Source organism: Macrotis lagotis, chromosome 3 (genome assembly GCF_037893015.1).
Source record: "Macrotis lagotis isolate mMagLag1 chromosome 3, bilby.v1.9.chrom.fasta, whole genome shotgun sequence".
Classification (NCBI taxonomy): domain Eukaryota; kingdom Metazoa; phylum Chordata; class Mammalia; order Peramelemorphia; family Peramelidae; genus Macrotis; species Macrotis lagotis.
In genome coordinates, this window is record NC_133660.1 from 166,595,614 (window position 1) to 166,610,818 (window position 15,205).

Sequence of the window (15,205 nt, forward strand, 5' to 3'; positions counted from 1 at the left end):
TGCCATCTTTTCCCAAAAAGATGTAGATAAATCATATATGATTTGAAAAAGCAGTTTTCAGAAGAAGAAATCAAAGCAATCAACAGTCCTATTAAAAAATGCTTAAAGATGTGCAATTTAAAGCAACTCAGAGGTACCATTATACTCCTATCATATTAGATAACATGACATAAAAGGAAAATGATGTTTTAGGGAATGTAGAAAAATTGGGATACTAATATATTATTGGTAAAGTTGTGAATTGGCACAACTATTCTGGAGAACAATTTGGAACTGTCCACAACTTTTTTTTTTTTTTTTTAGGTTTTTGCAAGGCAAATGGGGTTAAGTGGCTTGCCCAAGGCCACACAGCTAGGTAATTATTAAGTGTCTGAGACCGGATTTGAACCCAGGTACTCCTGACTCCAAGGCCAGTGCTTTATCCACTATGTCACCTAGCCGCCCCTTGTCCACAACTTTTAAAACTTTGACTCAGCAATACCATTATTAGGACTGTATCAAAGAAAGGACATCAAAGAAAAAGGAATAGGACCTGCATGTACAAAAAAATATTTAAAGCAGCTCTCTTTTTGTGATGGCAAAGATTAGAAAATTGAGGATATGCCCATCAAATAAGGCAGGGCTGTCCAGTCCTTCGGTAGCTCAGCTTCCTTTACTAAAGCATTTTGTAAACCCATGGGGGGTCACATAAAATCGCACTGCAGGATACATTTTGGACAGCCTTGAATTAGAGAATGACTAGAGACTTCCTGGGCAGAGACAAGATGGTGAAGAGAAAGTAGGAAGTTCATGGAGCTGTTCCCAGTTTCTCTCTGAAACAACTTTAAATGAAGCCTCTAAACAGATCCCAAAGCGACATGACCCACAAGAAAGGAGTGGATCAACTGTTCAGCCCAAGATATCCTAGAGGAACTTCAGGAAATATCTGTCTCATGTGGCTAAATGGGGAACAGGGAAGCCTGCAGTAGGATCTTAGCCACAACACAATTCATAATCAAAACAACTGGAACCAGGCTCAATAGGCCAACAGAGGGGCCCAGTTCCAACACTGAAGGCATATTGAGAGCCCAGGGAAAGTTGATGCAGCTGCAAGAGGCTGAGGCAGGCGGCAAGACAAAAGCACCTGAGATCCCAGTGTGGAAAGCAAGGGACCATACCCCCAGCTCCTAGCACAAAAAGTTCAGGTTTTTTATCCCCTGAGCCCCAGGAGCAGAGCTCAACTTTCAAAATGAGCAAAAAACCAGAGAGCCCTGATAACCATAGAAAGCTACTATGGTGACAAAGATCAAAATGTCATTTCAGAAGAGGAAAGCAGTGACAAAATGCTTATATGCAAAGTCTCAAAGGGATTTATGATGATCTCAAATTCATAAAGTCTTCCTGGAAGAGTTAAAAAAGGATTTTAAAACATAACAAAGAAAGAAGAATTAATAAAAGAAATGAGACATGCAAAAGAATAATAAAAAAGTAGAAAAAGGAATAAAACCTTTAAAAGTAGAATTTGTCAAATGGAAAAAGAAAACAAATCCTTTAAATGGAAAATTGAAAAAGTGGAAAAGGAAACATAAGAGCTAACTGAAGAAAAATAATTCCTTAAAAAAATAGAATTGGATAAGGGGAAACTAATGACTCAAACATCAAGAATCCATCAAACTGGGACAGCTAGGTGGCACAGTGAATAGAGCAACAGCCCTTTAGTCAGGAGGACCTGAATTCAAATGCAACCAGACACTTAATAATTACCTAGCTGTGTGACCTTGGGCAAGCCACTTAACCCATTATTGCTTTGCAAAAAAACCTAAAAAAAAAAGAATCCATCCAACTGTGGGAAAACTGGGACACTATTACACTGTTGGTGGAATGGCAAACTGATACACCCATTTAAGACAGCAATTTGGAACTATATCCAAAAGACAATAAATCATTTGATTCAGCAGTACCACTACTAGTCATATTCCAAAGAGATGACAAAAAGGAGGGAAGACCTACATGTACAAAAATATTTGTAAATATTTTTATTTTTAAATATTTTTAATAAAAATATTTATAGCAGCTCTGGTGAGAGACATTTTGGAAACATTATGTTCCTTTGTTCGCATCTGTTACTAGGATAGATTTCTGCGAATAGATTGTACCCCCCAAAACCCAACCAATGAGTTGGGGGAAGGGGGCTAGGGAGAAGGTGGGGACTGCAGTTAGAAATTATATTAAACTAAATTTGCTGTGGCTCCCTGACTAACTTAGTGTGCCAGAGTAAATTTGCACTTTTTCCTCAAGAAAAAGTAAATAAAACCTTTCGTTTGCTCAGACCAGTCTCTGAAAATTTTCTTCAGTATATTTATCATCACACACAATGATAATCTCTATTAGATTACTACCTATCACAGGGAAAGGGGAGGAAAAGGAAAGTAGTAGAAAAATGTGGAACTCAAAAGCTTACAAAACAAGAATGTTGAAAACTATCTGTTCATGTAATTGAAAAAATAAGATAACATTCAAAAAAAATTAGGGAATGGCTGGAAAACTGATATGATTGTGATAAGATACTATTGTGCTACAAGAAATGACAAGCAAATGGTTTCAGAAAAAACTTTGGAAATCTTATATGAAGTGATACAAAATAAGTTGAAACAGGACGTGAGTGTAAATATATACAATATTGTAATGATCAACTGTAAAAGACTTAGCTCCTCTAATCAAGACAACGAAGCAAGACAATTCCAGAGAACTTGTGATTGACAAATGCTACCTACCTTCAGAGAGAGAACTGATAAATAATGGGAGCCAAGTGAAACACTTTATTTTTTCTTTTTTTTTTTTGGTTGTTGCAACTCATGCTTTACATGTCTTCTTCACATTTACAATGAGTATCAGTATTGTTTGCCACTTTAATAGGTATGGAAGTAGTAGAAGAGAGGGAGGGAATTTGGAACTCAAATATTTTTTAAATGAATGTTTAAAATAAATCAATAGGGGTGGGGAAGGGAAGAAATATTTTTGTCTAGTTGTAGTATCTTAGGAAAGACAGGAGAGAACTAGAAACCAAAGTATACTGTAATTGATACATCGGAGAAATTTTAGCCCAGAAAAAGACAAGAGTTCTCTTTTGAGTATTTGAAGGCCATGTTGTGGAAGAAGGATTATTAGAATGTTCTGCTTGGCTCCAGATGGAAATAAGCTAAGAACAAAGGATGGATCACAAACATGCCAGAAAAACTTGCTAACATTTAGAGCCAACCAAAGCAGAGTTTAAGGAAGTAGGATTCCCCCATAATATAAGTTTACAAGTAGATGGTTACTTAATCAAGTGTACCAGATAGATTTTGAGATTCTTCAATGCTATAGCAGCAGCAGCAACACCAGCTGATAATGATGATATGAGAACTGATTTCATTGGTACAGAATTTTATAAATGTTATATCACTTGAACCTAACAGCTAATCCTATGATGTAGGCAGAAATAAAATTATCACTAATTTTCAGATGAGAAGAAGTCCCCCAAGTAATAAGTATAGAAAGCTCAGGCTTTCCCCAATAAAGCACAAATATCTTTATGACAATTACACCACAAAATGGCCTTTCTTCATTTACATACTACTCATGCAGATTTGTAATCAAGTTCTAAAAGCTATTTGCTGTATGAAGTTATAAATGCAGTAGGAGCAGAACTCAAACATGAACCCAACTCCAGCATCCTTCTCACCAACCAACTCTGCTTATCTTAACTAAACACATTAAGGAAATATTATCTTTGTATGATCCTATCAACGTGGAAAAATGTTAAATGAAAACAAAAGCAAGAAAGCAAATCATAGCAATTTAAAATGTTAGTCTCATGAAATCTCAAACATCTAAATCTATAATTTATACATGAATTTAAATGAACTAAAAATATTATTTTTAAAATTGCTACAAGTCAATTTTTAAATTAAAGTTCAACTAATTTATACACTTACCTGTCATAGTTTGATCAAGTTTGTGGATCAGAGATTTTTTAGCACATTCAACATCAGGACTTGGATAATCCAAAACCTGCCTGCACCAAACTAAGGGGCTAATTGCTTTCTGTGATGGAGTCAGTTTCTTCTTTGGTGATGAATACAGCCTAGAAGAGGGGGGAAAAAAGGTATTTATTAAGTACAGTATTCTAGAACACAGATCTTGACTATCATTTTTACTGTGCAGGAGAGTATACACACACACACACACAAAAGGAAAAGAAAAAGGGTATTTTAAAATCAGTTATATATATTTTAAATACCTAAATTGTGTGACCATGCAATACCATATAAAATAGTATTTAGGAAATTAAATTCTCCATTCTTACTTAACCTCATATATCTGACTATTATTTCTGTTACTACCATTCCTTAAAGTTAATGAAACACCTGATTGGCCACAGTTTAGCAATTTCAATTTAGTAATAAACTGTCAGCTGTGAGAAAAGTCAAGGATTGAGTTTTATCTAAACTGTTTTTTCCCTTCCAGTCATCAGCACAGTGTTTATAAACACTTTTGGTTTGTTTTTATTACTTCCATCAATACTTCATTTTATCACCAAAAATAGATTCATCTATCCATCCAATCACTCAGAACATTTTCAGGAGAATTATAATACAGATATTTCATAATAAGCACATCAGAGAGAGAAGTAAAATAAATGACTTTGTAGAGGAATAAAGGGAAAGTTTCCTGGAAAAGGTGACATTTCAACTGGATTTCAAAGGATGAATAGAAATTCAGTAGGAAAAGAGGGACAGCATTCCAGACACAGAAAAGAGAATGAATAAAGGCAGGAAGGTAGGAAGAGCCTATTACAACAAAAATTAAGCAAATTTCCAATTACATGGAACAGATTAAAATGAGATAAAGCCATAAAGGTAAGCTAGTTTAAGGAGAGGAAGATATGACCTCAAATGTCAGATGCAGCAATGGTCAGGAACCAGCCTTAGGATAGGGAAAAAAAACAAACAAAAATTCATCTTTTATTGATGCTTAATACCATTAGTCATTTGAAGCACATTCCAAAGCTCTAAAAACTAACAACTCTGAGCTGTCACCTCAAACTTATCACATGACATGACAGAAAAGAAAATAATGAATGTTAAAGAGGACGTAGAAAAATTGCTACACTAATACACTAAGAGTGGAGTTTGAATTGATTCAATCATTCTGCAAGGCAATCTTGGAACTATGCCTAAAGGCTATAAAACTGGACATATCCTTTGACCCAGCAATTCACTACAATATTTATAGCAGCTTTTTGTGGTAGTAAAGAATTGGACATTGAGGGAATGCCCTTCAATTGAGGAATAGCTGATCAAGTTGTGGTATATGATTCTGATGGAATACTATTGTACTTTAAGAAACCATAAGATCACAGTAACAACAACATTGTAATGAAGATCAACTATAAAACTTAACTACTATGATTGTTACAATGATTCAAAATAATTCTGAAAGTTATGATGAAAAAATGTTATCCATCTCAAGAGAACTGATAAAGTCTAAGTGCAGATTAAAGCATTTTTTTTAATTAAAGATATTATTTGAGTTTTACAATTTTCCCCCCAATCTTACTTCCCTACTCCACCCCCTCACGGAAAGCAATCTGTTAGTCTTTACTTTGTTTCCATGTTGTACCTTGATCCAAATTGGGTGTGATGAGAGAGAAATCATATCCTTAAAGAAGAGACAATAAGTCTAAGAGGTAACAAGATCAGAAATAAGATATCTGTTTTTTTCTAAATTAAAGGGAATAGTCCTCGAACTTTGTTCAAACTCCACAGCTCTTTATCTAGATACAGATGGCACTCTCCTTTGCAGACAACCCAAAACTGTTCCCGATTGTTGCACTGATGATGGAATGAGCAAGTCCTTCAAGGTTGATCATCATTCCCATGTTACTGTTAGGGTATACAGTGTTTTTCTGGTTCTGCTCATCTCACTCAGCATCAGTAAAGCATATTTTTCCCAATTTATTTTTCTTGCTTTTGTTTTTGCAATATGGATCATATGGAAGAATTTTTTTTTGTTTTAAAGAGCTGATTTGTACAAGTGAAAAGAGGAAAATTCCAAATGGGTCAAATTTCTGTGACAAAAGGAACAAAGGCAGAAATGCTGGTGGTATTCAACTGAGTAACTTAGTAACAGCCATAATGCATTTACTGGGAATCTGAAAGGTTGCATTACATCCTGATCATCAGTTTGGAATAGATGATATGGAATAGATGATACTTCATTCTTGAAGGCAATAAGGAACATGAAAGCAATTGAGATCTAGGATTCAATGTAGTTTAGGAAGATTAATTCTACAAAAAAGATTAGGAATGGAGAGGCCAAAGAGCAGAAAGAGATTGGTACTGTGAATTAGAAAATATTTAATAGAACTAGACAAGGAGAGACAAAATATCAGTCTACATATATGGCTAGTACATATTATAATAATGTAACAAATGTATTCCAAAACATTTTTATTGCTAAATTTAAACACTACTTGGAAATGTTTTGATTGATTTCACATGTATAACCGATATAACATTTCTTGCATTTAATGAGGGAGAAGTGAGAATTCAGAACTCAATTTTTTTAAAAATTAATGTCTCTAAGGACTAAGTATAGTCAAATTGACTTTGAGAGGAAAGAAAATAAGTGAAAAGGGAATGAATATACTAGAGAAGAAATGAGAAGACCTTGTATTTTGCCTAATTAGGGTGCATGAGAAGAAGAATATATAGCTATGGAGGATGCAAAGCAAACATATCATAAGTCTCATAAATTTACTTTATATATGGAAAAAAACAAGTTGAATCAGGGAGGAAAGTCACAAATAAAATGTATGTCAAATTCAGAGAGAAAGTTTAGGAACCAGAGAAAAGAATCTGGTATTGGTGAAGAATGAAGCAGAAGAATAAGAATCCTTACTCAAGCTTCGCCCCCCCCAATTCCAATATAGTTTTCTGATTTCCCCTCTTCCGTCAACAATAAACCAAAATCTAGCAATTCAAAGAAGTTGTCTCTCAGGATAAAAGTGTCACAGAAATCTCCATTTCCCCATATTCTAATCTCCATCCAGTTCTATTCAACCATTCCCCCTTTTCTCCACTGTGCTCCATTAGAATATTAACAGTTTCTTATACCCTTAATCTCTTTCTTTTATCCTTTTCCATCTTCCTTACATTCACAACACAATGATTCTCTATAGATTTACTGCAACTTTGCCCATACTGTTCTAGGACTGGCTGCTTCTTCACTCATATGATATGCTGGATTAGGACAATTAACCAGCAACCCCTTTTTCTCAGAGATTCATTTTATTCACACCATCCAGTTCAGATACCTATTGTTGTGAACAATCTACTAGTCTCTCCTCCCTTAAGGAATTAAATATTTTGTTCACAATTATCTCTCTCCATCCCAATTCCCAACATAAATAAATGCTTGAGGAACTCACTTATATCTACTGATATGGCCTAAAATACTCTTTCTTCTAGCTCATCAATTTCCTAACTTCTAGGAATTGAACCTTCATATTACTTCAGTCACCAAAGGGAAAGATCATTTGCTTGATCTCACCATCTCTCATAACAAACCACACAGTGTTATCCCTTTCATAACATTTTTAACTCTGAAATTTCTTCCTCTCTGATGATTGGCTATCTTCACTCCTTCTTAATCTCTAATGTCTTCATTGCAACTTTGGTTCCCTCCATTCTCACTTTCCTCTTCTCATTTCACCCATTATTAACAAGATCACTTGTTAATAATCACTCTTGATTATATACTGATATCTTTATCACAAATAACCCCCTGTCAAAAAAAACCCCTCTTTTTATGCATCCTTTCATCTTCAAGAAGCTTTACCCATTCCATTCATAAAACCTCCATAATCACCAATTGCTTCCTATTAATCCGGCCTCACACACTTAATAATTACCTAGCTGTTAACCCCATTGCCTTACCAAAAAAAAAAAAAACAACCAAAGATTTGTCTTTTTTTTTAACCAAACTTCACACAATTGACAAAAGAACATGATAACTTATACAACCTGAGGCAACATTTTTTGGAGGGTTTTTTGCAAGGCAATTGGGGTTAAGTGGCTTGCTTGCCCAAGGCCACACAGTTAGGTAATTGAGGCAGGATTTGAACTCAGGTACTCCCGACTCCAGGGCCAGTGATCTATCCACTGCACCACCTAGTCACCCCCTGAGGCAACATTAAACAGTGGAAACAGAAATGGTTCTGTAGTACATTCAAATCCTGTCTCGGGCAAAACTTAACTTCTCTGGGTCTGAATTTCGTCATCTTTAAAATGAAGGGCACGAACCAGCTCATCTCTGAGGTTTTTTCCCCAGTCTTAAAGATATGATTGTATGATTAAAAAATGAAATATAATAATAGGAAAACATTACAGACAACTATAAAAATGTATAAGTAAATTTTACTTATTTAAGGCAATGGGGCTGTGACTTTCCCAAGGTCATACAGCTAAGCAATTATTAAGGGTCTGAGGTCCTCTGATCCCATAGCCAGTGCTCTATCCAATGTGTCACCCCTTTTTATTTTTTTCAAATTTTATTAAATTCTGTAAATTCTAATGGAGCTCGGTTCCCTGCCCCTCTACCCCCAAAAAAGATTTACAGGTCTACAGATATAGAATACTACATATAATATTGAAACTAGATGCCTCTATTTCAAAAACTCATTTCTTTAACCATTTACAATCTGGTTTCTCAATTCACCATTTCTAAAACTAAAAATGATCACTTGCCTTAGGAGATATTATTGATTACTCTATTTTCTCTCTGGACTTTTATGACACTCCTATCTCCTGGTTCTCTTACTTGTCTAATTATTCCTCTTTGTTGGTTCATAACTGAGCTCATGCCCCTTAATTATGTATATACTCTTCAAGACTGTCCTTAAGCCTCCAGTCTCCTACTCAAAATTGTTCCCAAATCCCTCAACTGCTAGTGCCCACCCTTCCAAATTATCATATATTTTAAAACCTTATATATTATCTATATATTCTCTTAATATTTATTCCAATGTTCCAATTCAAATGAAGTAAAAAACATGAGTCAAATGGATTTAGTAGATTTGTTCCTCAGCAACCAATATTTATACATAAACTACAATTATTTTCGTGGTGTTCTTTGTGCAAAAGTACTGCAATATGTGACAACAAATACTCTACCTTCGTAACAGAGAAGAAAATCCACTCTGCCAACAACTTTCTTTGCCTCTCTAAGATGTAGGTCATAGTGCAGCAAAGAGGCACAGTAGATAAAGTACTAGCCCTGGAGTCAGGAGGAACTGAGTTCAAATCAGGCCTCAGACACTTAATATGTACTGAACTGTATGACCCTGAGCAAGTCACTTAACCAAAAAAAGGGGGAGGAGGTCATTCCTTCCATTCATAGTTACAAATTCCATCTTTCTTCAGATTTTATTCATTGATATGACTTCATCTATACCAGCAACACTGGTCAGTGGGCAAAGATCTAATATTTAGAAAACCAAAAGTCAAATAAAAACTTGTAAGCAATCTAAAAATGGATTATTAGCATTCTCTGCCTCTTTTCCCACCACTTTACTATTATCAATGCAGAAGCAAAAGGGGATGACACTTCAGGAATCCAGTCATTTTTGTTTTTTCCTTTGCTTCATTGCCATGGCAAAAATTTTCATCAGCAGGTGGCCAAATTATTGAGAGAATCTGCCAGAGCCTATCAGAATAGACTTTACTAAAGATATCAATATTTTTTTAATCTGAGTAAGAACTGATATGACAAATATGGAATCTAGCATAAATCTCCTAATTTCCCCCCAAAAGTATTCAAAGGTGATGAACAACTGTCCTCAAAAGAACTAAAAACTTAATACCTACCATATAGAACATGGCCACAGATCTTTTAGAGAAATACAAAGTAAACAATCTCACAATCCAACAAGTTGGCAAAGACAACAAAAGATTTTAAAAAATAGAAAGGAAGGCCTACTCTACTATATAACCTGCTGGTGGCAATGTGATCTACAACTTAATTATATTTAGAAACGGACTAAGATAAAAACAACTTTTTTTTAAAGTTTTTGCAAGGCAATGAGGTTAAGTGGCTTGCCCAAAGCCACACAACTAGGTAATTATTAAGTGTCTGACGCCGGATTTGAACTCAGGTACTCCCGACTCCACGGCTGGTGCTCTATTCACTGCGCCACCTAGCCGCACCCTAAAAACAACTTTTTATTAAAGATTTTAAAACTGATCAACGCAATGACTGGCCACAACTACTAAGATTAATAAAGCTTGTTGATGGACTGTAAGTACAGAGTGAGACCTATTTTCACATGTTAAAGTATGAATTTGTTCTACTTCACTATACTTGTTACATTATGAGAGGTACTTTTAAAGAGAGGGTAAAGTCGTTGAGAATGATGCAAAAAAAAAAAAGTCAATGCAATAATATAATCATCCCTTCCTCATCTCAACTTTCCCTGTCCCAGTGTGGACATATTGTGTATTCGCATAAGAAATGAAATTAGGGTGCGGCTAGGTGGCGCAGTGAATAGAGCACCAGCCGTGGAGTCGGGAGGTCCTGAGTTCAAATCCGACCTCAGACACTTAAATAATTACCTGGCTGTGTGACCTTGGGCAAGTCATTTAACCCCACCCATTGCCTTGCAAAGAACTAAAAAAGAAAAAAAAATGAAATGAATGAAATTGGAATGTTGAGTTTTGCAGAAGCCACATCTGATACACAAAAAGTCAATAGATGATACAGAAAATTATGGGAGTTCCATGCCCCTAGTTCCTACAATGTGGAAAGGATAACTGTATTTATGAAATAGTCAGAAGAGGAGAGACAAGGAAGGTAGTGTTGGTACTACCATGCTATAAGCCAAATGACATATAAGCTAGTGATTTACAGTCTCATGCAAAAGTATCTTTTTTCTCTTCTTTACATATAGTAATATCCATGTATGTTGATGTAAGTTTTAAAAAGTTACCCCAAGCAGATCAAAGACAGACTAAATGTATATTAATAAAATGATAATAAACTAAGAACAAACTGGGTACCCATCAACTGGGGGGATGGCAAAATAAATTGTGGTCCATAAAATGAAATATTTTGTCTTAAGAAAAAATAAGCATATAAAGGATCCAGAAACAGTTAAAAGAATTATTTATGGGGCGGCTAGGTGGCACAGTGAATAGAGCACCGGCCTTGGAGTCGGGAGTACCTGGGTTCAAATCCGACCTCAGACACTTAATAATTACCTAGCCGTGTGGCCTTGGGCAAGCCACTTAACCCCATTGCCTTGAAAAAAATCTAAAAAAAAAATCTAAAAAATCTAAAGAATTATTTATGTGAACTGATATAGAGGGAAGTATATCCAGAAATACAATACACATAATATCTAAAATATAAAAATAATAAAATTGATAGTTGCATAATTATAACCAAGACACTTTCAGAGAAAAGATATAGTTCCTTCCCCTTTCACTGAAAAGGTAAAGGGTGGCTAGGTGGCGCAGTGGAGAAAGCACCGGCACTGGAGTCAGGAGTACCTGGGTTCAAATCCGGTCTCAGACACTTAATAATTACCTAGCTGTGTGGCCTTGGGCAAGACACTTAACCCCACTTGCCTTGCAAAAAAAAAAAGAAAGAAAAGAAAAGAAAGAAAAGGTAAGGGATTGTGATGTGAAATATTGTATATGTTGTTGGTTGGTCTTGTTAAACTTTTTAAAAATTACTCCTACACTAAGAGGGGAGGGTTAGAGGGGGCATATTTAGAAGTGAATGGGATCTAAAAACAAAAAGCTTCAACTTTTAAGAGAATGAACAAATTTAATTACATAAAATTAAAAAGATTTTACAAAACAAAAATCAATGTGGCTAGAATAGAAACTATCAAATGGAAAGAAAATCTTTTTGTATCAAATATCCATCTTCAAGGGGCACTTAGGTGGCACAATGAATAGAGCAGCAGTCTTAGGAATCAGGAGGGCCTGAGTTCAAATGCAGCCTCAGACATACTTCATACTTATTTACTTTGGGCAAGTAACTTAACCCCACTACCTTGCCAAAAAAATTCCATTTCCAATAAAATTATACTATTCAAGATATTCAGAGAAATACAAACATATACAATTGTCCAATCATCAGTCCAATAATGTCACTAGTTTTCAAAAAAAATGACCATTTAAAAAATTGTTCCAAAATACTAGTAAAAGAAATGTAAATTATAACAACAGAAGTTTCACTCACACTCAAAAAGTGGCAAAAGTTATGAGCGCCACTGTTAACAGAACGATGAACTGTTCAAACACTCTAGAAAAACCTGAAATTTGGAAGGTAACTAAATTATTCAAATTCTTTATAGAGCACTGTTAATACTGCACAAAGAGGTCAAATATTCATAGCTGCAATTTTCGAGGAGGAAGGACCAGAGGAGGAAGGGAAAGAAGGAAGGACTTTCCTGAAGCATGCTTGAACAACCTATGATATATCCATATAACATGAATTCATTCACATAAATGAAAGCAATTCAGAGAAGAACAGGAAGATTAGTAAGAACTAAGGCAAATGTTGATTGTGGAATAGATTAAAAAAAAAAAAACCTTTGATACATGAATGTAATCAAGTATCACTGAGCTATAAAAAAATGTGAGGAATTTAGAAGACTTGAGCTAATACAGAATAAAGTACTAAGTGCTCCCAAAACTCAATATATGCTAAAACTATGTAAAGTAAAAGAAAAAACTACACATCAGAAAAATTAAAAATGGAATGTAACAAAATTATAAAGATAAAGCATTACTTGAAAGAAATGAGAAAATGTCTTCACCCTATCCCTCTATGGAGATAAGAATTAGTTGCTCAGGAACAATTTTAGAGTATCCATGATGGAGAATACCATCTATATCCAGAGAAAGAACTGCGGAGTTAAAACAAAGACCAAAGACTTCTACCTTCTATTTAAAAAAAAAAAAAAGTTGTCTTATATACTACATAATTTTGCTATCTCTAATATTTTATTTTTTCCTCAAGGACATGATTTTTCTCTCAACACATTCAATTTTGATCATAAAAACAACATAAAGATTATCAGACTGCCTTGTGGGGAAGGGAAGAGAGGGGTAGGGTGGGGGAAAAATGGTAAAATTCAAAACCTTACCAAAAAAAATGATAGGTAGAAACCACTATTGTATATAATTGGAAAATAAATAAAATATTTATTTTTTAAAAAAGAATCATGGTTGTTACCATTATTGCATATGTTTTTGAATTTTTTTTCATCATATATCACTTGAACTGATTTTTTTTCCTCTTAAAAAATACTATTTGTAATTTGGGGTGGTTCTTTAGGAAGGAGAGAGGGAAGTTTACTAGAGTTAAACATGAGAATATAAAAAACAGAAGACATCAATAAAAAATTATTTTTAAAAAGAACTAATGCAGAGTGAAACTGGTGGTGGTGGTGATGTGAAATAAGCAGAATTTGAAGGATAATACAGCTGTAAATGTATAAACAAAAAAAGAACATCAAATGTAAGTTGAGCTGTGTAACTGAATGACCAATCCTGGTGCTGGAGAAGAGATGAAGAAACATAACTCCACTTGGGGGGTGCACAAGAGAAGAAGAGAAGGGAGACACATTACTCCAAGGAAGAGCTCAACAGAGAAAGGGGTTATATCTGAATATGTATCAAAATAAAGCAAATAGCTTTTAAACATTATTTCAAATAAAGAAACAAATCTTTCAGGTACTCTCTATTGCTTATGGATAAAGTAAAATATAAATTTCTCAGTCTAGCTCTCTAAAATCTGACTCCCAACTCTGTTGCAAACCTTCAGCTATTCTACTTCCCATCACACACTATTTTGTTCAAAACTTAAGACTATCAGATAAATCTTGCCTTCCATTGTTTTTACCTAGTCTACTCAAAACAGTACTTACCTATGTCTATAATCAGTCTCTACAGAATCATCAGATATTACTTCCTCCAGAGAATTCAGTCTAAGTTATCAATTTCCTTATCAAAGAATGCTCCAAATCACTAACAAGAGAAATGCAATGTCTAAAACTTGAAGATTCTGCCCTCTATCCATCAGATTACTAAGAATAAAAAAAAAATGGGGACAGCTAGGTGGCACAATGGATAAAGCACCTGGAATCAGGAGTCCCTGAGTTCAAATCCCGCCTCAGACACTTAATAATTACTAGCTGTGTGGCCTCCTTGGGCAAGCCACTTAACCCCAGTGCATTGCAAAATCCTTTAAAAAAAAGAATTAAAAAAATGAAAATGTTAGATTTTGGGAGTTAAGAGAAGGCACACCAATCCATTGTTACTGGTGATATAAATATTCTGAAAATAATTTGGAACTGCAGACCCTAAACTGTACACTATTCTTTGATCCAGAGATCCCATTATAAAGATAACATCTAAGACAGTGGGAAAAATCAATACAAGCAAAAATATTAATAACAGCAGCTAATATTTATAGTCTATTATATGTACCTGTCATTATGCTAGGTGCTGTACAAATAGTAATTCACCTGTCCCTTTTTACTCTCCTTTGGAGGTAAGTTACTATTATTGTTATACAGTTGAGGAAACACAACTAACTTGTCCAAGTTCGCATATCTATGAACTCAAATCTTCTTGACTACAGGGTTCAGAGTATCGCCTGAACCACCTAACTGCCTGCACTTTTTGTATTATCAAAGAACTAGAAAGAAGTCGATGTCCATCAACTGAGAAATGGCTAACCAAATTGTAGTATACCAATGTGCTGGAATATTTATGTATTGACTATAAAACAAAAAACTAATAAATAGTAATATGACATTTAAAACAAACATCCTGGAGCCAAACAAGTATCGTCCCTTTAAAAGTAGTTACTTCAATAAGTTATTCCTTCTTTCACTGAAGATGCCAGTTAATTTTTTTCAATTCTCTTATTATAAAAGAGAAATTTGTTCTATTTGAATCACAGAAGAAAAGTGGTCTCAATTGGATTGTTACCCAAAGTATTCTACAAACAATAGGCATTCCATAAATGTTGGCTGAATTCAATTACTCATCTTTAACGTTCATCTCATTTGTCAGACATGGCTTCTATTTATTCCTAAAAAAAATCTAATTCATCTTTAAGTATGACAAAAGTAGGGGCAGCTAGGTAGCATGGGGCAGCTAGG

At 34.6% G+C, this 15,205-nt stretch overlaps 1 protein-coding gene across 2 annotated transcripts in view; it reads right to left on the reverse strand.

Moving 5' to 3' along the window:
* The window catches only part of SLAIN2 (SLAIN motif family member 2), a 76,435-nt gene that overhangs the window by 48,584 nt on the left and 12,646 nt on the right, over positions 1-15,205 (reverse strand). For both annotated transcript variants that reach the window (XM_074229496.1, XM_074229497.1), the window contains exon 2: positions 3,957-4,105. In XM_074229496.1, coding sequence (XP_074085597.1) covers positions 3,957-4,105 — 149 coding nt within the window. The remainder of the gene's footprint in view (positions 1-3,956; positions 4,106-15,205) is intronic.